The following is a 26124-nucleotide window of genomic DNA, read 5'->3' as shown; positions in this document are numbered from 1 at the left end:
ATAAGAACTAATGTGGTTAAATATCAACAACCAAGGAATCTGGATGAAAAATATATGAGAGTTCTTTGGGATACTCTTGCAGCTTTTCTCTAAGTGTGAAATAAAATATTTTATATATTAATATTTTTTAAATACTGAAAAGAAAATTGAGTGTTTAAAACCAGAGTTGTGCATGAAAGGCTTTTATTTTTTTGCCTGTCTTCCCACTCCCCATCTTGTTCCAAAAACAATGCAGAGTCTTATGAATATGTAAAAAAAAATAAGATAAAATAAATCCAAAACAAGTAAGAAATATGTGTGGCCTTGGCAAGAACCTTCTAAATTGTCAAATTCTACAAAATGCTCTTGAAAATTTGACAGATTATGTGGAGAGGTTTCTCTTTGTTTTGGGAAACAGCTCAAATTTCAAAACAGCTATTAGTTCTTTTGTATTCTTGATATCCTTTTATTGAAAATTTCTCTGCAATCACACACAGAGAACGCAATATTGGGATATGGAAGCAGAGAATAGTAAGAATAAAAGAAATAGGCTAAAAATTTTACAGAATTTTATGCATGTGTACACACTTTATTAATTTTGCATTCTAAGATATACACAAGGTAAGCATTTCACAAAATTCATTATTATTCCAAAAGCAGTTATCATGAAACACAGTGACTATATAAGTCAATCAAGCCAAAAGAGCATCTATTAAATTGTATCATGTCATCTCTTATACTTGTTTTCAAACAGAAGCTTGAAACATGATATAGTATTAGAATAGGAAGAGAGAATTTTACTTTATAACAATGATCACTTTCCAAATATTAGACTTTATATAAAAATACTGTCACTAAAGCTCATCTGAAGGCTTTTATTTATTCCAAAACAACCCCTGCAGAAACTTAACTTTCTAGTCACTTTAAATGATAAAAATGTACCTTGGCTTAAATAGTAAAGTGAATCATCTTGCCTCCTAGTTCTCAAACCAGTGGGACAGTTTCATTTTCCTATCCCAATTCTACCCCACCACAGAATTTCAGAAACAAATTTAAATATCATTACATTCTAAAGGTTATGTCTTAAGAGTCCTAAATTAGAGCCAAAAAAATGATGGCTAAAAGTGTCCCTTAAGGCAAAGAAGACAGTAGAGAGAAGGTGGATAAATATCCTATAGGAGAAAACCATCTCTCAGTATTATATAGGCCGACACTCTTAACATGGTTCTTTCATAAACAGAATAAACATACTGCATACCATTGAAGTAATTTTTCTTTAAAATGGCATCCTAGAGAACAATCTTCATAATATATACATTCATGTTAAGTTTGAAGGATTATGGATTTTGCACAGGTGAAAGCCAATATGAGAGATAAAGCCATTAATGGCCATGACGGTGGTTATCACAATTTATAATAAACAACACAGCTGATGCAGAATTACTTACTGCAAGCTAAGTGATGCTTTCTTATAATTCAGAGAGAACAGGCTTCCCTTCAAGCCCTACAGTATTACTAGTCTGTGAGCACCCTCAAAGCACATCATCTTCCTTTAAAATTCAAGGATCTTTGCCTTCAAAAGACACAAATGCAGTAGTTTTCATTTCTTACATTCATTTAAAAATGGAATATTATGGTCCTAGCAGGCAAATTTGCGTGTCAAGTACAGACAACCCAACCACAATGTCTGAACACTAAGAAATCTATCACAACAGACATTTTGCACAGTTTTAAATAATAAATAACACAGCAATAGATTACACTCAGGTTTTTAAAACAGCTCTATCGCGATTTTCCTCTTTTAAATGTTAAATAACTTACGGTACTGCACATTTACTATCATGTACACTGTTGACAGTGCAAACAGCTTCTTAAAAGCAGAACACACAATGACACTGACTTTGGTAGCTCCTAAAAGCTTCCGTGACCTTTTATTAAACTGGATTCTGACTCTGGTGGCAACACACAATCAAAATAGTCAACAGGACCACTCACCACACGATAAAGACAAACGACTCTAATGACAAAAACGTAGTCAGAAAGAAGCAGCAATAGAAACAATATGTAGCAATCAGACACATAAAGCCCCTTTTCTACCCTACCTTATGATAAATAGCTTATAACAGCACAACATTGAGCCCCAAGGCCCTTCAGGCCTCATCACACCACCAGAGACAAGCTGTCAAGCTCCATGTATGCTTTTCTACACAGTGGCTTGTATGTAAATAACATTATTCATTCATTTGTAGGTGCTCCACACATCTGGTCAAGGCAGGAATTTCTTCTCCTTGAATACACCACCTAGAAACATTAACAATATTTTATATATTCCTTAGGGCAACAGGTTTGAGGAGAACAATATCAACTGGGGTAGGTAAGTCATAAGAAGCTGTGGTGACTAAATCCAGCATCCTGTAAGTCTGTTTACATTCTCAGCACTATAATCAATCCTCACATCCTATACTCCAATAGCAAAGAAGTGATATGGACAGTAATGAGAGCAATGACATGTTTTTTCCCCTCTGTGAGAAATGGCAAGGAAGCGGGTCAAACAGGAAAGGGAAACAAAATAATGTACTTTAAGCTGATGTAGAAAAATAAAAATATAATATGATCAAAAGCAATTAATATTGTGAGGTAAAGAGATTTGAGAATTATGTAGTCAAACAGAACAACAAAAAAAATCTCTCAAGCAAGAGAATTTCTGATCAACTCCAGCTGTCATGTCACTGCTGGGGAAAAGAACCATTATCAAAAATACATATTAGTGCTTTCCTTAAACTATAGACTCTAAAATAGGTGCTCTTTGAAGCACGGAGAAATTTAATATATATATATGTATATACTCTAAGCAATCAAAAATGAGTATTTGAGATTTTGTTACTAGCTCAAAATGAGATCAGAGTAAAGAAACATAAGTAAGGTTACTACACTTTTAAAATCAACTTTAGAGAAGAGTGGTGCCAAAAAATAATGGCATCAAAATGGTTTAGATCAGTAACACTTTAATCCTCATTATGGATCAAAGTTTTCTGCGTTCCTCCCTGAATGTTTTATGCAGGAAACAGCAGTTAGAACACTGAATCAGAAATAGGTAAGTCACTTGGGTGAGAGATCATCCATCAAGATGAACGGAGAGCATGAATTGGAGCATGCTACTGGAGCGTCTGCAGTTGTGCTGCCTTTAGCCAGCGATTCTGAGGACAAGCCACTGCCGCTATTACTGCCATCCAAAATATCTGAACTGAGGACAAAGCAAAAAGAATTATAAGCAGATGCATCTATCAGGGTAAAGGCAAACATAACATGCAACGACATGGTTTCAAGAACTCATGGATCAGTACAGCACTGGTAAATCATAAAAAGCATAAAAGCAACAGCAAAACTACAGAATGCCCTATGTTCAAATACCTGAGAGAGGACAATGTCACAGAAATCCCAAGTCAGACATTCAAGGCTCTTAGAGATTTCTACCCTTATATTTCTTTTTAAAATTATTTTAATCTTTATATTAATGTTCTTACCTTCCTGTCAGTCTTCGAGTAAGAGGAATGGTTACTCTTGGAGGTACCCTGGACTGTTGGAAGTATTCTAGCAAGTATACTGCTTCACTGTCCCTCCATTCCCGAACCATCTTTCAGCTGCTCTGGATTTTATCATTTCCCCACTCCCAAGAGGTCCTAGATTCAAAGGCACATTCTTTTCTACTCTCCTCCATCATTTGCCTTTTATGTTCTGCTGATTTTATGAATTTCTTAGACTATTTCCTTTCCTCTCGCTTTCAAAACGCAAACGTCTCCCTCCTATTCCTAAAAGGCTCCTTCCTTTAATTCCTTCAGTTACCATCCACTCAAGCATTTAAATGGAATGCTCTAGATCCATGGTCTCAATACCCTCACAGACTATTTGCCTCTTTAATCCTGATAACTGGCTTCTGCTCCTATCCTTCCACTAAAACTCCTGATCTGGGCATCAAGAGCCTCTAGAACCCAGTCTGGGGATACCTGACCCATCCAGTCCAGGCGACCATGTCTCCCAACAATCAAGCTCACCTGCATCACGAATCTGGCTTCAGACTTTAGCAGCCACAATTCACAGCCCTCACAATCTGACCTCAGGCTGCCCTCCTAGTGTGATTCCTGTCAATCCAACATGTAATCTCTGTGCTCTAGATTTGGCCTGAATTCACTCATTTCACTTCTTCTAATATTTACTGAGTACCTGTCAAGTGCAGAATGTATCAGAAATACAAAGGGATATAAGACACACATGATCCCTGCCTGCATCTAACTTACAGTATAGTACAGGAGACACACACTTAAATAACCATACTAATAAATATAAAATTAGAATTTGTCATCAAAGCAGGAAAAGATCCAAGGGGTTCTTAGAGTATATAACATGGGTGACCAGATCTAATTTGGAGGAATACGGAGAAATGAGGCTCCCTCAAAGTGGTATTTGAGCAGTTGTCTGAAAGATAAGTAGGCATTAACTGGGTAAAGTTGGGGAAGAAGCATGGGTATGCCTAGGAGCCAAAAGCAAGATACTGTCGCTACAGCACACTTAGCAAGAAAATGATGACAGAAAGCTGGTGAGGGAGCCAGGCAGGTTTAGGATCTACACAGACATACTTTTTATTTTGTTAATTTTTGCCCCTGCCACGAGGCTTGTGGGATCTTAGTTCCCTGGCCAGGTATTGAACCCAGGCCCTTGGCAGTGAGAGCACAGTCCTAACCGCTTGACCACCAGGGAATTCCCATACTTTTTTATTTTTGAAAAGGAAACAAAGCAAAGGATTAGAGAAGGAATTGTGAATCAGCAAGTATGGGTTCTAGTTTAAGTTTGATCACTAGATCCTTTGCAAAAGCCCATCCTGATCTAATTGCTCTGAGACTAAGCATTATGACTTTAATCGTAACGTTTTTATAAATTTCCAAGTTAATATATTTCCATTGTTAAATAACCTATGGTTCATTTGGAAGTTTCTGGGCTCTGTACCACCCTTAATAAAATGTAACTTTCCCTAACCCAGTTTCTCTACTTCTAGTTTCCTTCAAAATGTCACTTTTTTCTATTGCTTGTGGATTGTTTTCAGGTGGAAACAGAATACAAATATCCTTTGGAAAAGTAAAAATAAAAATGGAAACAGTATATTCCACAGTCCTCCTACTCTATGCTTACTGCTGTCAAATGCATCATTAATAATACCACTTTTAAGTAAGAAGTTTGGAAAATTTAGCTGGCTCTAGTATTTTTTTCAACAAAACGGCAAAATGGGTCTAAAATATGAAATTATTCAAAGTACTGAGAAAAGTTGCACAGATAATCTAAGACATTGGAAAATCAAAAGACCTTTATACTTGCCTTTGGAACATATGTGATTTTTCCTCCTGCAGCATTTTGCCTAGACTAATATTAAAATGAATTTACTTTCCTAAAGCACATATTGGCTGGGAAGCCGAAGGACACGCTCTCTGCTAGTTGGCAGGAAGAAACAGGCTTGGATTAACATTTGGCCACCAAGCAGATAATCTGAATATAAATGCTTTCTTATTCTAACCAGACTGATGGTGTGCCCTGGGTTAAAAGATTCCATTTGCAATAAAATCTGCTTGTTTAGGTGAATCTGTATTCATTCAAAAACACAGAACATGACTCATGCTGTGAAATCTGGTCTTCTGACACTGTTGATTACCTTAAAGAAATAAGGTAACGGGGACGTTTAAAAAAAAAAAAGAGTCTGTACATTTCACTTCATATATTTTTTTAGGAATTTCTTCTCTGGTATTAAGTATCAACATATATAATTTTGTTTCATTGACAAATAATAGCATACTTGCATTTTGTGTACAGTGCAACTCAGATTCAGAGCCTGGTAAACCTTTAACCAGATATTTTCACTAAACTAAAATCTAGTTTCTCTTCTAATTAACCTGGCAGTACTATACATGGTCCTAGAAGCAGTGACTACAGGTCACAGATTACACATTATTAATATATTCACAAGCAAAGTTTATGTGATTTTGCAATCTGTAGAGAGATCACTGTACAAAAGTGATTTTCATAGTAATCTGGGCTGTAGGTTATTTTCTTTCATCACTTTAAGCATGTCTTGCCATTCCCTCCTGGCCTGAAGAGTTTCTGTTGAAAGACCAGCGGTTATCCTTATGGGAATCCCCTTGTGTGTTATTTGCTGTTTTTCCCTTGCTGCTTTTAATATTTGTTCTTTGTGTTTGATCTTTGTTAATTTGATTAATATGAGTCTTGGAGTATTTCGCCCTGGGTTTATCCTGTTGGGGACTCTCTGGGTTTCTTGGACTTGAGGTGGGCGGGGGGTTCAGGAAGGGGAACTCATGTACACCTGGGGTGGATTCATGTCAATGTATGGCAAAACCAACCAATATAATATTGTAAAATAATTAGCCTCCAATAAAAATAAATAAATTAATTAATTTTTAAAAAAGCAAAAAAAATAAAATAAAATAAAAAAGTGATTTTCAGTGTCTGATGTTAAACCTTCTACTAGGGCTTCAAAAGCAAAATGTATGGTCCAATTTAAGTTTCTCTTTTTATTCCCCAGTGTAAGCTCTGTTGGAGGTGCTAATGAGCCTTAGACTAATGGCCCAAAGCCAAACAATGGCAGGAAAGCTGCTGCTGCTGCTGCTGCTAAGTCACTTCAGTCGTGTCCGACTCTGTGTGACCCCATAGACGGAAGCCCACCAGGCTCCCCCGTCCCTGGGATTCTCCAGGCAAGAACACTGGAGTGGGTTGCCATTTCCTTCTCCAATGTGTGGAAGTGGAAAGTGAAAAGTGAAAGTGAAGTCGCTCAGTCGTGTCCGACCCTTAGCGACCCCACGGACTGCAGCCTACCAGGCTCCTCCATCCATGGGATTTTCTAGGCAAAGGACCTAAATAATTCAAATTGGACACAAGAATACATGAAACAAAAGTAAACTAATTCATTCCAGCCACTGACTATACAAATTGAGGCACTATTTGAACCACACCACCAAAAATATTTATGACTGTTAAAGTAGTGCTCTCTGCCTAAAAAAGCTAAGGGAGAAAGGGAAAAAGCTAAGGGAATCATTAAAGCATTCAATGACAAAGTAACAACAAAACTGGGTTGTCCAGTGTGACTCATGCTACTATCCATCTGGCTGAACCACTCTGAACCTTGACCAGTCAGTAAACTGGGTTCTATGAGACCAATGGCAGGTAGGTAAATGTGTTAGAAATCAGCCATATCCCAGCAACCCCAGCACAGATTTTAGCATAAGGTAAGACTACAGGGCATCCCCTGACCCCTTGGTGGGGGTTAACCTGGTCCATAGTGTATGTGCTCTGGTCTCTACTAGCTTACCTTATGAAGACCCAGCATTATCTTGCTATATAACCTCTATATTTTTAAGATCATTTAAATATGATCATTTCCACGGTCACTTTGAAGACAGGAGTTTAAAAGTATCAGCACATAGGGATGTAATGTACAACGTGATAAAGATGATTAACACTGCTGTGCGTTACAAATAAAAGTTGTTGAGAGTCAAATCCTAAGAGCTCCCATAAAAAGGAAAAATTTCTTTTTCTATTTCTTTAATTTTGTATCTATAGGAGATGATGGATGTTCACTAAACCTACTGTGCTCATGATTTCATGATGTATGTAAGCCACATCATTATACTTAAACGGACACAGTGCTGTATATCAATAATACTCAATAAAATGGGAAGAAAAAATTTGTATTTAAAAATACTCTTTAAACACCCCAAACAAAAAGTATAGGCACAGAAGTCTAAGCTGCTCACATAAACAGTCTTCAAATAAATGTAAACATTTCTATCATCAAATCACAATTAAAACTTATTCTTTGCACATGTCATATTTTCACGATAAAATTTTCTTGCCAAGACACACAGAACATTAAAAATACTGTCAAAAATTACTAAGATAAATCTAATGGAAAATATTAAAAAAAAACCATAGAGGTAAGTCAGCAGTCATGTTAACACTAAAGCACTGGGCAAGAAATTTCATGAGAGACTTTTTCCTTTTTGGTAGGAGAAACAGAGTATCACATAATCTTCACTACATGGTTAGCAGCTCTGAAAATGCCTTTATTTTACACAGAATGTCACAGACAGTTTTATTCTCAAAAGAACAAGAGTCCCCAGCATGCAAAAAGAATCAAAGCACCATGCAAAGGTATACTTCCAAGGTACAGTCAAACTCTGATGTTCATAAGGTCTAAATGCAGAAGGACATAATCCTTGCCTTATGGTGGGCAAAGTTCCCCAGATTTGGTCAGCAAAGACTGCAGAATCTTCAGTAAAAAGTACATTTATAAAAAGGAGATCTATTATATATACCAGTTTATAACAAATGGTAAAATCTGTAACTCTGTTCAAAGATTACTTAAGAATAGTTTCTTGTATTTCTATGCCACCTTTATAGTTCTGGTTTCTCATTTATATATATATATATAATTTAACCAGAACCAAAAGAAAATTAGTATTGTGTGAATTCTGAAGCACTTTCAACATGTTGTAGGAATAATGTGGACTTTCTTGAGTTTTACACAATCATAAGTAAATGGTCTGTATCTCGTGCCTTTGTTGGCTTTCTGTGAGCTGTAGTTTCTGGGAAGTGAGAAGCTCTCATTCCTGTAACTCTTGCAATTCAGTCATTCGTGTGCCTCCTTCATGAGGATTCAGTACGGCTGTGGTGCTGTTGTCCCTCTGATAGGAACTCTATGTAAAGCCCCAAAGGTCTGTTACTTATTTTTATTTTATATTGTAGTATATTTCATTTACAGTGTTGTGTTTGTTTCAGGTGTATAGCAAAGTGATACAGTTATATATATATATATATATATATATATATATGAATTAACAAAAGCAGTTCCCATCTTTTGATGGGGTGCTCATGGTTTATAACATAAATGGCATTATTTTGAGAGAGGGATAACTTAGGTATGGAATTGGGTTTTTTTTTCTTTTTGCAGCCTGAGGCAATTGTAAAATAACTTAATGTAGCTTTTTACAACTGTGTATTCTATAGTATTTTTTCTTTTGGTGAAATTTTAACTGTTAATGTTTTTGGCATTGTGCTTTGTACCATTTATTAAATAAAAATTTTAGAAATAAAAAAAAGAAAAAAAAAGGAGATCTACCATTCCTTTGCACAGCAGTTGGAGCACTGGACACCAACTCCATATGGGTCCATACTCAAACTTCTCATTTAATTTATACTTCAAAAATGTAAAATTTTACAGATCATTACTAGTATATAAACTTTAAAGTTTTAAAACCTATCTTTTGTGGAATGGAGCAGGGAACAAACTATAATGACTGAAATGTTGAGATAATACCTGCTAACAATCTGATACCATTTCTTCCCTAAAATGTTTAAGAATGGTTTCCTTTAGTTATCGAGTAGATTGTTATCCTTGGCAGCAGAAGCAGGAACACAGTTAGTTCCTGTCTCTGTCCTCATTTCTAAGAATATGTCTGATCAATGAAACTGCTTTTAAGAGACAGGAAAAAAAATTTTCTGCAAAAGCAGAATCTGATTTTTATATATCATGAATAACTCATTTTTAAATTCTCTTAACTATAGACATAAATGTCAGCAATCTCAGCACACAAGGTGTTCCAGAAGTCTTAGTGCAATTGTCAGCTCTAATATCCTCAGAAGTTCAGGTGCTACAAACTTACTAAAAACACCATTTGAAAAGTTTAATCACCTAAATATCTTTGACGTTGAGTTTTGTGAATTTTGAGTATTAAATTTCTTTCTAAAAATTACGTGAGCTGTATGTTGGCTTATTAGCATCCATGAGTAGCCATGAATAAAATAAACCTCTCCAATGTGAGGTGACACTTTTTTTAATGGTTTTAGATAATTTGATTACTCCAAATTTATGACAGTCTATTAACCAGAAATTTTCTACTACTATTCCCTGTAGCAAAATTGTATTGGGTCTGTTTTCATCAATATTCTTGTTAGTCCCAAATATGTCCATTTACTTTGTAGTTAAATGTTTTTACTATCATTATCACTTCTTTATGTTTGTGCTATAAAGCTAGGCATTAATAAAATACAGCATTGTGCAGTGTTCTTTAAAAATCTTAGTTCTAGGCGGATTCATGTCAATGTATGGCAAAACCAACCAATATAATATTGTCAAATAATTAGCCTCCAATAAAAAAAATCTTAGTTCTATAGGAGATGGATATTCTAGCAAGAGTCAATTCTTGGCTGTTCCACTCCTTGCTCTTTAGTTGTGAATGATCTGCTATGTTATCTCTTTTTCATCTTCTCCCTTTTGCCTGTACATTATTCTTTGACATTCTAACAAAGTCAGTTAATAATGGAAAAGAGGCATCCAAAGGCAATACTTTTTGTGTTTACAGAGCAAGAGTGCTGATGTTCCGAAGACTCCCACAGCCAGTCACACGTCCACGGAGGAGAGAGGTGGTAGCAATAGAAACAGAAGCCTCACAGGATTTCCATGGTAGCCTAGTGGTTAGAATTCTGGCGTTCACTGCTGCAGCCTGGGTTTAACCCCGGGTCAGGGAACTAAGATCATACAAGGCATGTGGTACAGCCAAACAAACACAGAAGCCTCACAACAGTTACCATCATAGACAGCTTAGATTGTACTGCTCAGAGGAATAAACATATGAACAAAAGGAGAGGACCCTTGGTAAATAAAACACATTCTCTTTTCCTTCCTTACTTGTGTGAACCTGTTTCATGGCATTGAGCACAGTCACCCTATGACAATATTAAAAAAAAAATCACCTCACCCTGTATGTTTTTAACTTGATGAATGCTTTCTTATCTTTTAACATGAACTTGGTTACTTGGTTAGTAACTGGGTAAGCAAATCTATTTATAATGTCATGTGCCTATATTAAAACCTACTTTACCACAAAAGTGATATGCAGTTTCCACTCAATATAGAGTTTCACCTGCTAGTCCTCTCAACAAGCTTTAGAAGTTTTCTCTTTGCAATCATCTACATACCTGGAAAGGCACTCTATACCAAAATTAGCACACTAAGCTACCAAGGACAGACAGGGATGAGAGAGAAGAGAGAGTGTGGGGCTGAAAATAGCTAGAACAATCTAAAAGGCATGTGTTCCAAGGTTAGAACAGTACTGATCAACGAGTTGAATGAGCCAGAATAATCTGTGACTTCTTGGTGAACAAGAAGCAGGGGTTATCTTAGACAAAACAATGAATAAGTGACTGGAAAGCAATAATTGTCAGTCTGTATAACTTATAAGAGGCTTACATACATCTTCCATTTAGAGGACATCATTCTTTTTAAAGTGAATGCCCTCTGGGGCTCTTTTTAAAATATCCTTAGCCATAAAACTCAGATCAAAAAGTTCTGAAAGGCTCTACACAATTGCATCTACAACATAGGTATTCAGCAAGTTGATGGAAGGGAGCTTCTCTGGTGGCTCAGACAGTAAAGAATCTGCCTGCAATGCAGGAGACCTGAGTTCGATCCCTGGGTTGGGAAGATCCCTTGGAGGAGTGCATGACAATCCACTCCAGTATTCTTGCCTAGAGACTTCCATGGACAGAGGAGCCTGGCGGGCTACAGTAGTCCGTGGGGTCACAAAGAGTCAGACATGACTGAGCAACTAACACTCATACACATGCGTGTGCACACACACACACACATATACACAAGTTGATGGAAACGTACTAAAAGATTTCCAAATACCACCTGGCTACTGCTATAATCCCTTCCCCTTCCTCCCAATACATGTTGGAATCCAAGTACTCAACTTTGGGTATAGGAAAAGAAGTTAACTTTGCACAAAAACACTAAAGAGCCTTAAGTTAAACTTCTAAACTCAGATGAGTCAAACTAAAAAAGAAGTTATGTGAACAGACCCTAGGAATCTGGAAATGTTACTATTTAAGTGAAACCTTAGAATTGTGAAAGAATACCCCAAAATATTCAAAAAAGATTTTATATCAACAGATAGTACTATTTAGAAAATGACCTGATTAAGAAATGCTGGTGTTCTCTGCTAAGTTAAAAGGATAGAATATTGGCTTGGCCAAAAACTTTGTTTCAATTTGTGGAAAAACCCAAATGAACTTTTTGGCCAATCCAATACAAAATGCAGGCAGAGCAATTATAATCAAGGCACACTACCCAGGGCAGCCCAGAAACTCTTTCTCATGCCATCCAGCTACCAACACACTCCCATATCAACAGCAACTATTGAGGGGCTGACCTAACAGGAGCTAGGCAGGAAAGTGAAGCTGTCAAAAAGGTACACACACTTCCAAAGGTAGTACTGACTTTCAAACAATCTAGTTTCTTACACTGCCTACACCTCCATGGAGCATGCTCTAGGGAGCATGGATAAAAAGTTGAATATATTTTACATCACTCCAATATACTTTTGCTGTGATTCTTTTCAAATACATCATCCCTTAACATCTTTGGGGTTTTATTTCATTTTTTACCATGAACTGAGATCAGACAATTGTGCAGCCTCCGGTGACAGCATACTGGTGGTGCCTTGGAAGAGCCTCTTGGGCTGGCTTTCGGTCTCCATTTCACCTAAAACAGAAAGAGGTGATGCTACCATAATGTGATTTTAAAGATACAGGCTTGCTGCTAAAGTGGGGTGATCTTTGTGTGACCAAAGATCAGAATACCTCAGTCTGTTACTTGAAAGCTATTTTTCTATGTGCTTTAATGGAGAAGAAATACACTGCCACATAACCTCAACTAATAAGTCAGCAGCTCTAAAATTACCTTCTCATTTATTGTACATAGCATGCTGTCCACATAGTCAATTTCTTTAATAGAGGAGTAAAACACTGATTTCATTAGGCAAAATGAATCAAGACTAACCACAACAGAAAAAAAGTATCCCCTAATAGCTGAAGCTCCCAGTGAATAACAATTTATGCTAGATGATTAATAAAGACTCTTGATTTTATATATTTTAATATCAAAACATTTCCTGAGATGAAGTCAAATGGACTCTCATGTAAAGAACATACAAATCAAAGATAGCTTTAGGCTACTTAGTGAAAATGAAGATTAGAAAATATACAAGTTTAAAAGCACATCTTTAATAAAAAGCAATTATTAATTAGTTCACAAAATTAATGCTGTACTGGCTACTTCAATCCTGTAGATTTTCTCAGAACTGCATAAGGAAACACTTTACATTGGAAGAAATAACACTTAACATTTTGCTGCAGGAGACCAAAGACTAACGACTCTAAATTAGACAGAAAAAGCTCCTTTCCAAATAAGCTATGATTTAAAACACATACACACCTTGGTTTCAAAGCTCTTTATCTGAGCTTTAAAATCAAACATTAAAGACAATTTAATTCATGGGCTTATCTATACTCCATTAGGAAATTAGCAACCATGAACTTAAACCTCTACAAGAGACTTATGATGGAAAAAGATCAAGGAAGAAAAAACACAACATTCATTTTTCCCCCATATTATTAATTAATTCATATTATCTTTCCTCTGGAGCTATCCTGAAAATTACTGAAATTCAAGAAAGGTTATATTTTCATTTGCTTTTTTCCATGCTTTAATATGCAGCTTTTCAAAGCTGCTGCCAGGCTTTTAACACTTCATTAGCAAAACACTTTAGCTCTTTTGAGCAAAGAATCCCTCCATCTGCTGGTATATTTTGGAATAGCTTTGAAACGGAACTACCGTATTAAGGTCCACCAACTTCCTATAATATATTTAAAATTAATACTAATAACAATACTAGCTTTAATTTCTGAGCTTTACTTTCACATCATAGCTCCTGAGAAGATTCTTAGGATTGTAAATAATTCCTTGCAGCATTAAGGAAAAAGACTATTTATTTATAAAGCAAAATCTATTCACTAAATACAAATCCTGTCACTGTATCAGCATCTGTTCCCCAGAGCACACCATCTTTAATTTTAAGTTGTCTGAAATATAGCACTTTTGAATCTGTGTCAGTTCAGTTCAGTTCAGTCGCTCAGTCATGTCCGACTCTTTGCGACCCCATGAATCACAGCACGCCAGGCCTCCCTGTCCATCACCAACTCCCGGAGTTCACTCAAACTCATGTCCATCGAGTCGGTGATGCCATCCAGCCATCTCATTCTCTGTCGTCCCCTTCTCCTCCCACCCCCAATCCTTCCCGTATGATACGACTAATGGAAAGTTTTCACCAAAGCTGCAAGTATCAGTTTACCTAACATTAGAAGAGTTGATTTGTTTACTAGCCCTGGAGGTGATCTGCACACACACACACAAAATTACTAAATTGCTTTTTTAGAATTATCATTAAAACTCTCATTTAAAATGACATCCAACACTTGCAATCATGTGATTATATCCCCAGGAATAATGACTAAACTCGTGTTAAATTTCTTTGCCTTTCTTTAAATAGACTCCATTGGGTGCCCTCTATAAGCATCTAAAACTAGCACTGAGTGAGATCATTTTCATTTAGTGCTTTGTGGTTTAAAATAATGTAATTAAAAGAGCACCCCTTGGGAGTTTGGGGTTGGTAGATGCAAACTATTACATATAGAATGGATAAACAACAAGCTGTATAGCACAGAGAACTACATTCAATATTCTGGAATAAACCATAATGGAAAAGAATATAAAATAGAATATATATATGTGTATAACTGAATCACTTTGCTGTACAGCAGAAATTAACACATTGTAAATCAATTAAAGCAGAAATTAAAAGAAGAAAAAAAGAAAGTGTATTTCTTATAAACCACACACACACACAGAGCACTCTATTATATCAAAAACCCTAGAGACTTGAATGGGAGGCTGTTCTGCTTAGCAAGCCATCATTTGGTGGTGGCTTATATTTGAGCATACAGCATGTGTACGGACTTATTTGCTATGACATTAACACATACTTCTGAAACATATCAACTTATATCTCTTTTATATTCAGATTGCTGAGAGGCAAAATTTCTCAAATATATATTGATTATATGAATACAAGAGTAAGACTCAGTTATGAAGTGTAAAAAAAAATACAGACAGTATCAAACAACTAATTCCCAGAATTTAGAATCAGTAAAGCATACATTGGGAAAGAATATTGCACTATTTCTTTAGAAAAAAGGAGTTAAGCTTTGAACTAATTTCAGACAGAAATTGTTAATTTGTAATTCAAGCTGGACTATGTTTAACAGCAGAAGGGCGACACGTACCTTTTCTTTTAAGAGGAGTAAGAACACTGGGCCTAATGCACTTGATTGGACTCTGGCTTCTCCTGCTTTAAAGAATAAACAGGATAACAGTAAGTACTTTCGGCAAATCAATACAATTTATAGCCATATAGGGAGAAATGGACAATATCTGCATTGTAGGTTGAGTAACTGAAATGCCAATACATGATCTGACCTGGCATATGACAATCTGGAATAACAAGGCATTTTAAGCCATTTAAAAAAACTCATTTCCTAAGTCAAAGTATCCATAACAGTTGTTTTTTTTTTAAAGATAAATCTTATAAATAAGTTATTTGGGATTTTGACTGGTCTAACATTTTTTTCCTTACTTTTATAAAGAATACATTTCCATATGTGTGAAATGTAAACTGAACATAAACTGGCACTATGTCTCAAAAATTAAATATGGTAAAAAGGTAACAGTTGAATATATAGGTGGCAGGTATATAGATGTTCATTGTGAAATTCTTTCAGCTTTGCTGTTTGAAATTTCCATAATAAAATGCTGAAGGAAAAGTTCACCAGAGAGACAAATTTAATGAACATCCTTTCATCCACATTGCAAAAGCAGGTTTACTTACGTGGAAAAGCGTCTTGGGCTAGGAACGGGACTTGGTGGTAGCCCGCTGCTGCTCACAAACATCTGCAAGGATGGTGAAAAACATTGCTGGAAAAACATATATTACAATAGTTCTAGTATTCCAGTTTTCAAAAGATTCTTCTCAAAATGACAAAAACAATATTTTAGAACTACTTACCTGTCTCTCATATATGTTTATGAGAGAACAGATGGATGAATAGATAGAGTGACAGATTTTTTCTCAAATTACTACCATAGACTTCAATTAATTTTCCTTCTAGTCATTGAATTCACCAAAAATTAGGTGATTTGTGTTTGTGTATTGTGCATTTTAGAAAGTAATCAGCTCAGTGTGTGAAAGAGAGTTAATATCTTATCAATGAACCTACCTTTCCAAATCCTCTGGTGGGTGATGGTGCCGGAGAAACTGGAATGAAGTCAATCCTTTTAGGAGAATATAATTTCTCCTGCTTGTCAAAATCACTATCACTCTGTAAAAAGAAAGTGTTATTTCCTCATAATTCACAAGTCAACACATCACTGTTCTTTACTACACAAACACACCTATACTTTTACAGATATACACTGCTAAAAGTTGTAATTTCATATTCTGGTGGGAAAGCAGAGATCAAATGCTGAATTCAAATTTGGAAACAGGAGGGCCCAAAGTGAATGAAGCCAATAAATAATACAGTGGGCTCTAGAAAATAAAAAAAAAACAAGCAGATATGTGAAAACTTTACCAGGCTCAAGCTCTCATCCCATGACTGGCTTATCTGCATTGCAGTTTGCACTTCTCTAAAACAGACAAAAATGAACAGCCATCAGATCTTGTAAACAAGACATACCTTAGGCCACACCCTGTTCTTGTGAAGCACTAACCTTTCGTGTGCAGTTTCTCTGTTCATTATGTCCATGCCTTCCTCCTACAAAGACAAACATGTGCTGAAAACAGAATATTTATCCACACAGTTCTCTATTTCCAAGGAAACGAAAAGGACCTTTCTACTTCATTTGACATCATTAGAGTACAGCAGGACTGACATTCTAAGATTGTCACCCATGCCACATCTGTATTTTATCTGCCCACTCAGAAGAATTTTAACCTGTCTGTAACTAACCAGAGTGGCAGCCTGACTCACTTTTAATACCTACTTCTGCAAGATGAAAATAAAATCAAAATGCAAAATGCAGAAAATTACAGATCTGAGCCAGTAAGTAAAATTTACCCTTTTGATTTGATGCAGTCTGTTGCTAGGAATCCGATTAGGTGAGGTTGACAGCAACTGGAAAGAAAAAGTCAACATTTACTATTTTTTGAATCACAAAGCTGTGGTCTGCCGTCAGTGCCAATGTACAACCTCTTCCTAGATAATTTTTCATATTCTTCTGAGAAATTGAGCTCTTTAAATCACTGAACATTAATGCACTAGAGAGGCAGTACATTCAGTCTTTAGAAAGTACACCAGGTGTCCAACCTCAAAGCACCATCTGTCGCTAGACAGGCACTGACTTTAACATTTTTCCCAAATGAATGCAGAGCTGTGTACATTTATGTAAAAAAAGACTCCAGGTCTTAGAAATAGCCATTACCCCACTTAACTAAAATAAGGAACTCTGTATGAGGGGAAAACAAAAACCCTGATTCTATTCATTTTTATTACCAATGCACCAACGGAGGAAGATGAACAAATAAGCCCAATAAAATATATTGTCTAATTTGAACAAACTCTGAAAGACAGTGGAGGACAGAGGAGCCTGGTGTGCTACTGTCCATGGGGTTGCAAAGAGTTGGACACAGCAGCTGAACAACAACAATAATATTTTATTTACAGTTAATGTTTACTGAAACATTTTAAAAAACTGCAATAAGGAGATTTTACTTCCATGATCTAAGTCAATTTTAAAATTTGATCATTAATGCTATCACCACAAAGCTTACTAGTTCAGAAAAAAAAATCAATGTAGTGGCAAGGTGCATTTTAAAGATAACTGTTGCTTTCCTTTAGATCATGTTCTAATAACACAAAGATGAAATGATTTGGGTACCAAGATATGTTCCTTCACAAATCATCACAATCTGATCATGAAATGTAAGGTAAAATTCATACTAACATCTTACGGCAGGGGGATGATGAAAAGCAAATAAATCTGTAATACTATAAAGCCAAATACGACAATTATCCTGCTACAAGAGGCCCTAGCCCATACAAACTTTAAACAGTACTCCTGTGGCAAGTAGTATAAAGGAGTGATAAACTAAAAAACTAAGTGTTTTAGGCAGAAGCTAATTCAGGTAAAATTTTTTAGTTATCCACTGAAATAAGATTTTACCTCAAAAGAGATCCCTTCATTTCCCACCCCTTTCTTTTACTTCTTCCTCTCCTAGGCTTTGAAAAGAGAAAAACTTTACCAGTAAAATTCTTTTCAAAAGTATTTCTTTTCCATTATGAAAGTAATACATGTTTGTTGTTGAACTCTTGATAAGGTCATTTGAAAAAAATGCTAAGCTACTGGGCCAGTAAATAAGGCAGGCAAGACTCTATCAGGACAGCAGGGCAGAGAGCATGAACAGGTCCGTTGGGGAACAAAAGAAACCCCAAAGGCAGCAAAATAATCAGGAAAGCCAAAGGACTGCCAGAAGCTGACTGCAGAGAAAGTCACCAGTTTAGATGGCAGGTCTTCATCGTACACAACTCGTCAATTTGAGACAGGACTGGAAAGTCGACCCAGAAGAGGGACAGAGAACAGCAGAGCTGTGTCTGGTACCAGCAATGAGAGCAATGAATGAGCTGAGGAAAAAGCCAAGAACCTCAAGGAAGTGCCAGTTAATGGTGTGAAATAGAGCAAAGAGCTCAAGTGGGACCAGAAGAGAGGCCCCTAACACTGGTGGTCAAGTGGGTGCTGGGGAGTTTTACAGGATGGATTTTGAATGGAGTTATGGTAGGTGTCGTGAGATTATAAACTGGATGAATTGTTGGCAAGGAATTAGAGGTATTTGAGTGTGGATTAAGTTTTGAAAAAACTCGGAGAGAGGAAGGGAAAAAGACAAAGACAGACCTATGAAGAAAGAGGCTTGTTTTCCAGATATGGGATGTGTGAGTTGGGAGAAGGCAGGAGGGAAAGAGCCAGCAAGGAAGGGACAGAGGACACAAGACAAAGCAGAGACAACAGACTGAGCAAAGGTCCAGGGGAGTCCAACAACTTCCCAACCATTAGCAGAAAGTTGCCCGTGTGAAGGGAAAGACTTCCAGGAGAAGAAAGTCACTGGTTATCTAAGAGAAGTGTCTGCCATCTGTGTGAAGTGAGAAGGCTCAGGTCGTCTGCTGAAAGTGCAAGGGGGTGAGACAGTAGGACTGCCATTTTTGAGAAGATTTTGAGTACTGCTTTGGAGAGCAACATGGGGCCACTGGCTCCTTGAACCCAACACTCCAGGAAGGAATGTACTGCTTGCCCTTCAAATGTCTAATTTCTCTTAATTCCTATCTGGAATAAAGGCAACACTTTTCCCCTGGTCACCAAGAAATAAAATATCAGTCACTCTGAGTACACCTTCCCTCTGCCTTTCTATCTAATCAGCAAATCATGAAGATCCTACTTCTGCATGTCTCTTTCATCACCCCCAGCTGCACCTCTTTCCATTTCAGTCTGCAATACCTCACTTTGTGCAGGTTAAGATGGGACACAGGTAAGTATATTAAGATCTGTAGAGCTTGTGGTGACATAATACACATGGTGTGATCAATATTATGAACAAAGTAGCCAAAGGGTGCTGGGGAAGGTGTCCTAAACCAGAAAACCAGAGAGAAGGGGAAAGAGTGAAGAGAGCACGGGGATCAATAAAGAAGAGTGCATCCACACATCCCTTCAGCAAACTCATGCATTTCAGTGCAGCCAGAAGGAAGGCCATTAGTGAGATGAGCCCCGAATCATCTAAGAATCTTAGATGCTAAGAATCTTCACATCTTAGAAAACAGCCAAGTGCAGTGCAGAGGGGCAAAATCATTTTCCCTTCTCTGCTATGCTATTGATATCAGCAACACAGCTGTAGAACATGGAGAAAGATTTTTCACATATACAGCAAAAATGAGTAGTTCTATTTTCTAGTATCCTCAGGGAAGAAGGTGCAGGAAACCAAACCTCCAGAGAGTTATCATTTCCCCCTTGAAGTATCTGTAGCCACTTTGGCTGGAAATCTTAAAAGTGTTCTATCCCACCTCCCTTTCTTAAACAGATTTTTACCAAAAAGAATAGCACTGGAAGATATCTAGTCTAACCCCAGCTCTGCCACTGACTAAACTGTGTGATTCGGAGCACTTCACTTTGTTTGATCAGCTGAGTCTTAGCTGTCGCCTCTTTTAATTGGGAAAAACATCTTTTGCCCTGCCTACTTCATAGGGGTTCCTGCTGCTGCTGCTAAGTCGCTTCAGTCGTGTCCGACTCTGTGTGACCCCATAGACGGCAGCCCACCAGGCTCCCCCGTCCCTGGGATTCTCCAGGCAAGAACACTGGAGTGGGCTGCCATTTCCTTCTCCAATGTGTGAAAGTGAAAAGTGAAAGTGAAGTCGCTCAGTCGTGTCTGACTAGTAGCGACCCCACGGACTGCAGCCAACCAGGCTCCTCTGTCCATGGGATTTTCTAGGCAAGAGTACTGGAGTGGCTTGCCGTTGCCTTCTCCATAGGGGTTGCTATGAGAATTAAATGTGTGAAAGTACTCTGTAACATGTAAAATACCATATAAGTGTAAGTATTACTACAATTTAAGAAAAGGTTAATGACCCAGGTATTGTAGGAACATCAATTATTTTACAGTTTCATGCCAGTGACACCCTCAGGGTCTATTAACAGGCTCTCAGCTCTAATACTAAGCCACAGGCTAATTTTGTAAAAACCTCTATCTGCTTTTCAGTCTTCCCCTCTCCTCCCTTGCTAGCAGCTGCTAATACACCTTTAACCCAAATGTACTTCTTCTGATTTGCTGTTTTTCACAAACTACTGAGTTTGAAGCTTATTCTAATTGTGCATAAATTTTAGATGATTCAGAGGTCAGAGAGCCTCTCCTATAAATAAAATGATGAACCTTTGTGCAGACTATGGAAATCTGGTTCAGCCATTTAGAGGCCTATTTGCTTACACCTCATACCTTCCGGGGCACTGCAATTACTGGATAAGTGGACTCCATACGTGAAGGGCTACTATATAAAAACCTCTTCATAATTTCTCCCACCACGACCAACTAAAAAGGTGATCAGTGATGGCTCTGGCTATATAGACCAGTCACCATCAGCACCTCTACTGAGAATGCAAATACAAGCATTTTCAAGTAGACTTTACTTTAGATAGATAGCTCTGTCCAACAAAAATAAATACTCTGCTACCATATACATGATTTTTGCATCCTAGGACAAATAAAGACTTGTTCTCAGAAATAATTAGAAGTTAATCCTGACTTACCTCTGAGTTTCCCTGGTGGCTCAGATGGTAAAGAATCCGCCTGCAATGCAGGGGACCAGGGTTTGGTCCCTGGGTTGGGAAGACTGCCTAGAGAAAGAAATGGCAACCCCCTCCAGTATTCTTGCCTGGAAAATTCCATGGACAGAGGAGCCTGGTGGGCTACAGTCCATGGAGTCACAAAGAGTCGGACACGACTGAGCGACTAACACTTTCTTACCTCACAACCATGATGCAATTAGTGACAAAAAAACAATGAACAGTGTTTAAAAATACCAAGTCCCATAGTAAAGAAATATTTTTAACCAGATTTCCTTTTTTCACCAAAAATTGAAAATGGTCACAGCATAAGCAGTAAACAAGACAGGTAAAATCATTTGTTTCTTTCATAAGCAGTGGTGCCTAGCACATCATCTCAAGAAAGAACAACATTTGAAAGTGTCTCCTCCAATCCCAACTACTAAGGATACTTACTCCTATACTTACCAAGTTGTGACGGCTCATGACAGTTGTACTATTCCTCCGAGCTCTAAACGTGTAAGGTTGAAAAGCCTGTGAAAGGTCACTGAAAAGTAAAAAATAAAATGATTTCTGTCTTCTTATATAAGATATCCTTCGGCTGTATGAATGCCAGTTCTCTGGTTAACACTGAACCCTTCGATGGCCCCTCAAGCCCTCACTGTCCTCTGAAGAACGTCCCCAGGGGTGTGCTGTGGAGGAGGCTGGCTGAGACACTGGTCTCCTCTGGGTTGGGGGACAGCTAGAGGGGGTATGGGGCAGAGCTCCAGACTGGTTGCCTCCAGTTCCTTCCGGTCAGAATTCATGCCCCCAAACCAGTTACCACCAGACATCAGTAGCCTCATCTGTTTACCCCAGAGGACCTACCTGTCAACGTTACTGCCTCCATGTGCTGTCATGTGAGTAGGGCTGAGGCGCCCTCATGCCCAGTAGGAACCCTATCAGCACATCTCCCCTACTGCCCTACACACCTGTGCTACTCCGGAGCCCTGCTGTTCAACTACATCAACAGGCCTGGAGATTTGCTCACATTGCCCCTTCTGCCTCAAATGCCCTCTCTCCCACCACTCTCTGTCAAAACCCTTCCTATCCTTCAATAGCCATCTCAGATGCCAGACCCTCCAAAAGCCTCTCTTCATTCCACAAACCTAATGCTATCATTCCCTTCTTTGCACCCAAAGAGTACAATGGGAAACCAGATGCTTCTTGAGACACCAACTTCACCTTTTATGAAAGGCAAGTGTGCATGTGTTTTAAACCCCTTGGGAGAGGTGTTTTGGTCACCCTTGCAGTCCTGAGCAGAGTGCCATGCCCAGGACAAGAGGTGAAGAAGGATTTTCAAGGCCGAACTGGATTGGGCTTCCAGGGATGGTGGAGATCACCTAATACAGCTCTCTGAAATTTTAAATTAGAAAACAGGGACTCAGAAAGACTAAGTGACTCATTCCTGATCATAACCAGTTAGGGAGAAAACTGGGACTAGGCCTGGTCACCTCACTCTTTCTCTTGTCACATCATGATACCTTTCAAATAATTACTTAAATCATGAAGCAAAAAAGCAGCCTGTTACTTCTGCTGCTGCTGCTCGTGTCCGACTCTGCGTGACCCCATAGATGGAAGCCCACCAGGCTCCTCCGTCCCTGGGATTCTCCAGGCAAGAACACTGGAGTGGGTTGTCATTTCCTTCTCCAATGTGTGAAAGTGAAAAGTGAAAGTGAAGTCGCTCAGTCGTGTCTGACCCTTAGCGACCCCATGGACTGCAGCCTACCAGGCTCCTCCATCCATGGGATTTTCTAGGCAATAGTACTGGAGTGGCTTCTGTTACTTCTACAACAGTCTAAATGCAGGTCAACAGGATCACCCCAGTCCCCAGCAACTGCTGGCTTACAAGATTCAAAAAAATACCATTTCTATAGTATCAAAAATAAATGTAGAGCTGAGGACACAATTAGGAAAGCAAAGAGTCACTTTACCATTCCCTAAATGTTGAAACATAATAAAAGAAAAAAACGTAAGTCTGTTTTTTCCCCAAAATAAGGATATCATAATCAGTTTGATAGACAAGGATTACCTTTCTCTTTGCCTTCATTGTGCTTGATTAGTGTTTTGGCTAATTCTACTCCCATCCCCCGTTTTTTGAGTCATTCCATTTCTACAGGGTCTCACAAATTGGCCTTAAAATGAATTGTCTAATTACAAAAGTGAAATGTAATAGGCTCAAGAGGTCTGCCAACCTAACCTTCACTATCACAAGAGTCTGCCTTAAAATAAACCCTCTGGTGACTTACTGGCAGGAAAACACAAGACCCTACCACTAAAATTCAAGGGTCAATTATTTCTATTGTTTTTGAAAACCTGCACTTTCACTGACCTAAGCTACATGCCACCCTTCTTTTTTCTATTGACTGGAATGTGTTTCAGGCATTTTTAGGATCTGAAAACATTATGACAAATCTGAATCACTTAATAGGACATGAATGTGGCATTTAATTACAAGTTATTAGATAAACTGTGATTTATTGAAGTGAACCTCTGTTAAGGCCAGGGTTCCTAAACTAAGCTTAGAAATAGCAGCTCTTAGAGACAGGTGTCAAGTTGCAATCCTAGTTCCAGGGGCTTCAGTCTGACATTCAGTGGTGTAAATTAGGCAGGGCAAGCAACCTGTTAGAAGAGCCAGAAGCCTGTTGTAGTTCCTTTGAGAGGGGCCAACAGAGTCCCAGGTAGAGAGAGCCCCATTTTCCCCACACTGCCCAGAGTTTAGGGTCAAACTTTCACTCCACCTTGGGACCCAAGTCACTGTCAAGCAGACAAGTCCTCACCCCCTCAGCGTGGAGAACTCATATGAGCTCCAACTCTCACTGGAGTACAGGAAGACCGCTTGCAGCGGGTCGAGGAGCTCCTGAACCCTGCACTCCATCCTCCCCAACCCTCCTCACCTGAGCCCATGGATCAGGGGAGCGCTGTTGGATCTCCTGAGGGTGCCTCCATCAGATGTGTCAGGCTCAAAGTCCAGCTCCATTTTCTCTTGAGCCATGTCGGAGACTTGCATGCAGCACGCGGACAGTGCTCTGCTCCTGGTGCTTAGCTATGGACTCCCAAGACTCTCACTGCAGGACTGAGCTGCTGGGGACTGGCAGCTGGGGGCGGGGGCTAAGGGGCGGAGGCTTGGGGGCGGGGGCAGGGGCGGAGAAAAGCTGGAAAGAAGGAGGAGGGAAAGAGGATGAGGATGATGAAGGGAGGCTGGGGGGGATGGAGAGGCTGTGGCGGTGGGTGACAGAATAAAGGAAGAGAGAGGAGGAAAGAGGGATGGAAGGAAGAGGGAAAAGAGCAAGAGGAAGGGGGAAAGGATAGACGGAAAAGCAGGAAGACAAAGAGGCTAAAAAGGAGGGAGACAGAAAGGGGAGAGGAAGAAGATGGAGAGGAGGAGGGCAGGGTGAAGGGAAAAGAGGAGCACGGGAGCGAGGGAAAGAAGGACGGGGTCTGGGAAAGAGGAGACAGGACGGAGGGAGAAGACAAGGGAGGGGTGTGGAAACTAGGCAGCGGCGGAACTCATGCTGCTCTTTCGGCCAACGACCTCAAGCGGGGCCGTGCTACAGATACCCGAGCTGCCCGGGCAGCGCTAGCACCGAGGAGCTGACAGTCGGGCAGGGCCCGGCCGGGCGGCCTCGGCGGCTCCGGCGCCCCATGCTTGGGGAGCCGGTCCAGCCCTTCATGGTCCGTGACCCGGTTCCGGAGGCTCCCCAGCCCTGCTATCGGAGCTGCTCGCCCCCCCCCCTCCCTGCCTGGAAGACAGGTCGGGGGTTTGGCCAGCCGCCGCCGCTGTGCCTGCTTTTCCTTTCTTGGGTTCGAATGGCCCGGGGGAAACCCTCGAGGCCAAGACCAATATCTACAACCTGCAGCCTTTCACTCCTCCCACGCTTCCGAAGCGGGAACCTCAGCAAAGCCAGGTCTTCCGCGTCCGGGCACCCATTGGGTCCTGCGCACGCGCCCACAAGCGGCGCCAATGGGCCTGCGGGCACGGAGCATGCGTGAGAGCCCCGCCCCGCAAACTTCCTTCAAAGGGGAGGAGCGTTTCCAGGGAGCAGGGCGTTTTTCTCCTCTGCATTGGTCCTGGGAACCTGGCGCCGGATTTTGAAAAGAACCAATCCTTAGGAGACACTGGAGCATCATCTTTCTGCAGGAGTTTGGGCCAGTATTCAAGAGAAAAAGAAACGTGATTTCCACGTTTTTTCGTTCCCAATTTGTATGCCCAGACTTCTGTGATCCCCACTCATTTCTTAAATCCCTCGACCTTGTTGGTGTTTGTCTGGAGCAGATTTGTTAGATCATACATTTGGGTGCACTAGATCAAAGGAATGAGTGGACAAAAGCAATGGGGTAAAAATAAAGAGGATCCAATGAGAGTTCCTATAGTTAATGAGAAGCACTTGCCTCCGTTATGCAAGCACCGTTAGATTCAGTGATATCAGGGAAAGTCCTGAAGAACCGTAACAGAACCAGAATTTCTTTTTTTCTTTCCAGGCTTTATAGAGACTTAACAGTCATGATTCAGCTTATGTGAGACTTGGAATTAAACTTATTTTATTAAACACCTACATAGCAGTTACTGCGTACTAGGCAGGAGAAGGCAATGGCACCCCACTCCAGCACTCTTGCCTGGAAAATCCCATGGAAGGAGGAGCCTGGTGGGTTACAGTCCATGGGGTCGCTAAGAGTCGGACACGACTGAGCGACTTCACTTTCACTTTTCACTTTCATGCTTTGGAGAGGGAAATGGCAGCCCACTCCAGTGTTCTTGCCTGGAGAATCTCAGGGATGGGGGAGCCTGGTGGGCT

The 26124-nt window shown here is 39.4% G+C and overlaps 1 protein-coding gene across 10 annotated transcripts; it reads right to left on the bottom strand.

Annotated features, from left to right (window-relative positions):
* Positions 1-504: 504 nt before the first annotated feature.
* PABIR2 (PABIR family member 2) lies at positions 505-25288 on the bottom strand. Of its 10 annotated transcripts, none has more exons than XM_055393255.2 (11): positions 24226-24352; positions 21758-21836; positions 17050-17106; positions 16703-16746; positions 16564-16618; positions 16210-16311; positions 15822-15907; positions 15220-15284; positions 12484-12580; positions 3083-3223; positions 509-2280 (listed from the first exon to the last, which is right to left on the bottom strand). In XM_055393255.2, the coding sequence occupies exons 1-11, from the start codon at positions 24336-24338 to the stop codon at positions 2211-2213; spliced, it is 909 nt and encodes a 302-aa protein (XP_055249230.1). In that variant the 5' UTR covers positions 24339-24352; the 3' UTR covers positions 509-2210. The 10 variants fall into 10 exon arrangements, with proteins under 10 accessions (XP_088689783.1, XP_055249236.1, XP_055249235.1 ...); XM_055393256.2 differs by having other exon boundaries at positions 510-2280; positions 15220-15281; positions 24226-25288; XM_055393259.2 differs by having other exon boundaries at positions 511-2280; positions 15220-15281; positions 15822-15883; positions 24226-25287.
* Positions 25289-26124: the final 836 nt, after the last annotated feature.

This window comes from Moschus berezovskii, chromosome X (genome assembly GCF_049115385.1).
Source record: "Moschus berezovskii isolate FMDL1 chromosome X, NW_MosBer_1.0, whole genome shotgun sequence".
Classification (NCBI taxonomy): domain Eukaryota; kingdom Metazoa; phylum Chordata; class Mammalia; order Artiodactyla; family Moschidae; genus Moschus; species Moschus berezovskii.
The sequence above is the reverse complement of the archived record's forward strand: the minus strand, read 5'-3'. Positions and strand labels throughout refer to the sequence as shown.

What these genes read in the sequence shown, in the direction of transcription:
- PABIR2 (XM_055393255.2), bottom strand. Translation starts at nt 24,338, where the DNA reads ATGCAAGTCTCCGACATGGCTCAAGAGAAAATGGAGCTGGACTTTGAG. An exon ending in AGAGAAACTGCACACGAAAG is followed by an intron (nt 16,619 to 16,702) that starts GTTAGTGCTTCA and finishes TGTCTGTTTTAG; the next exon opens with AGAAGTGCAAACTGCAATGC. An exon ending in ATGGATGATCTCTCACCCAA is followed by an intron (nt 2,281 to 3,082) that starts GTGACTTACCTA and finishes TAATGTTTCTAG; the next exon opens with GTGGTGTATTCAAGGAGAAG.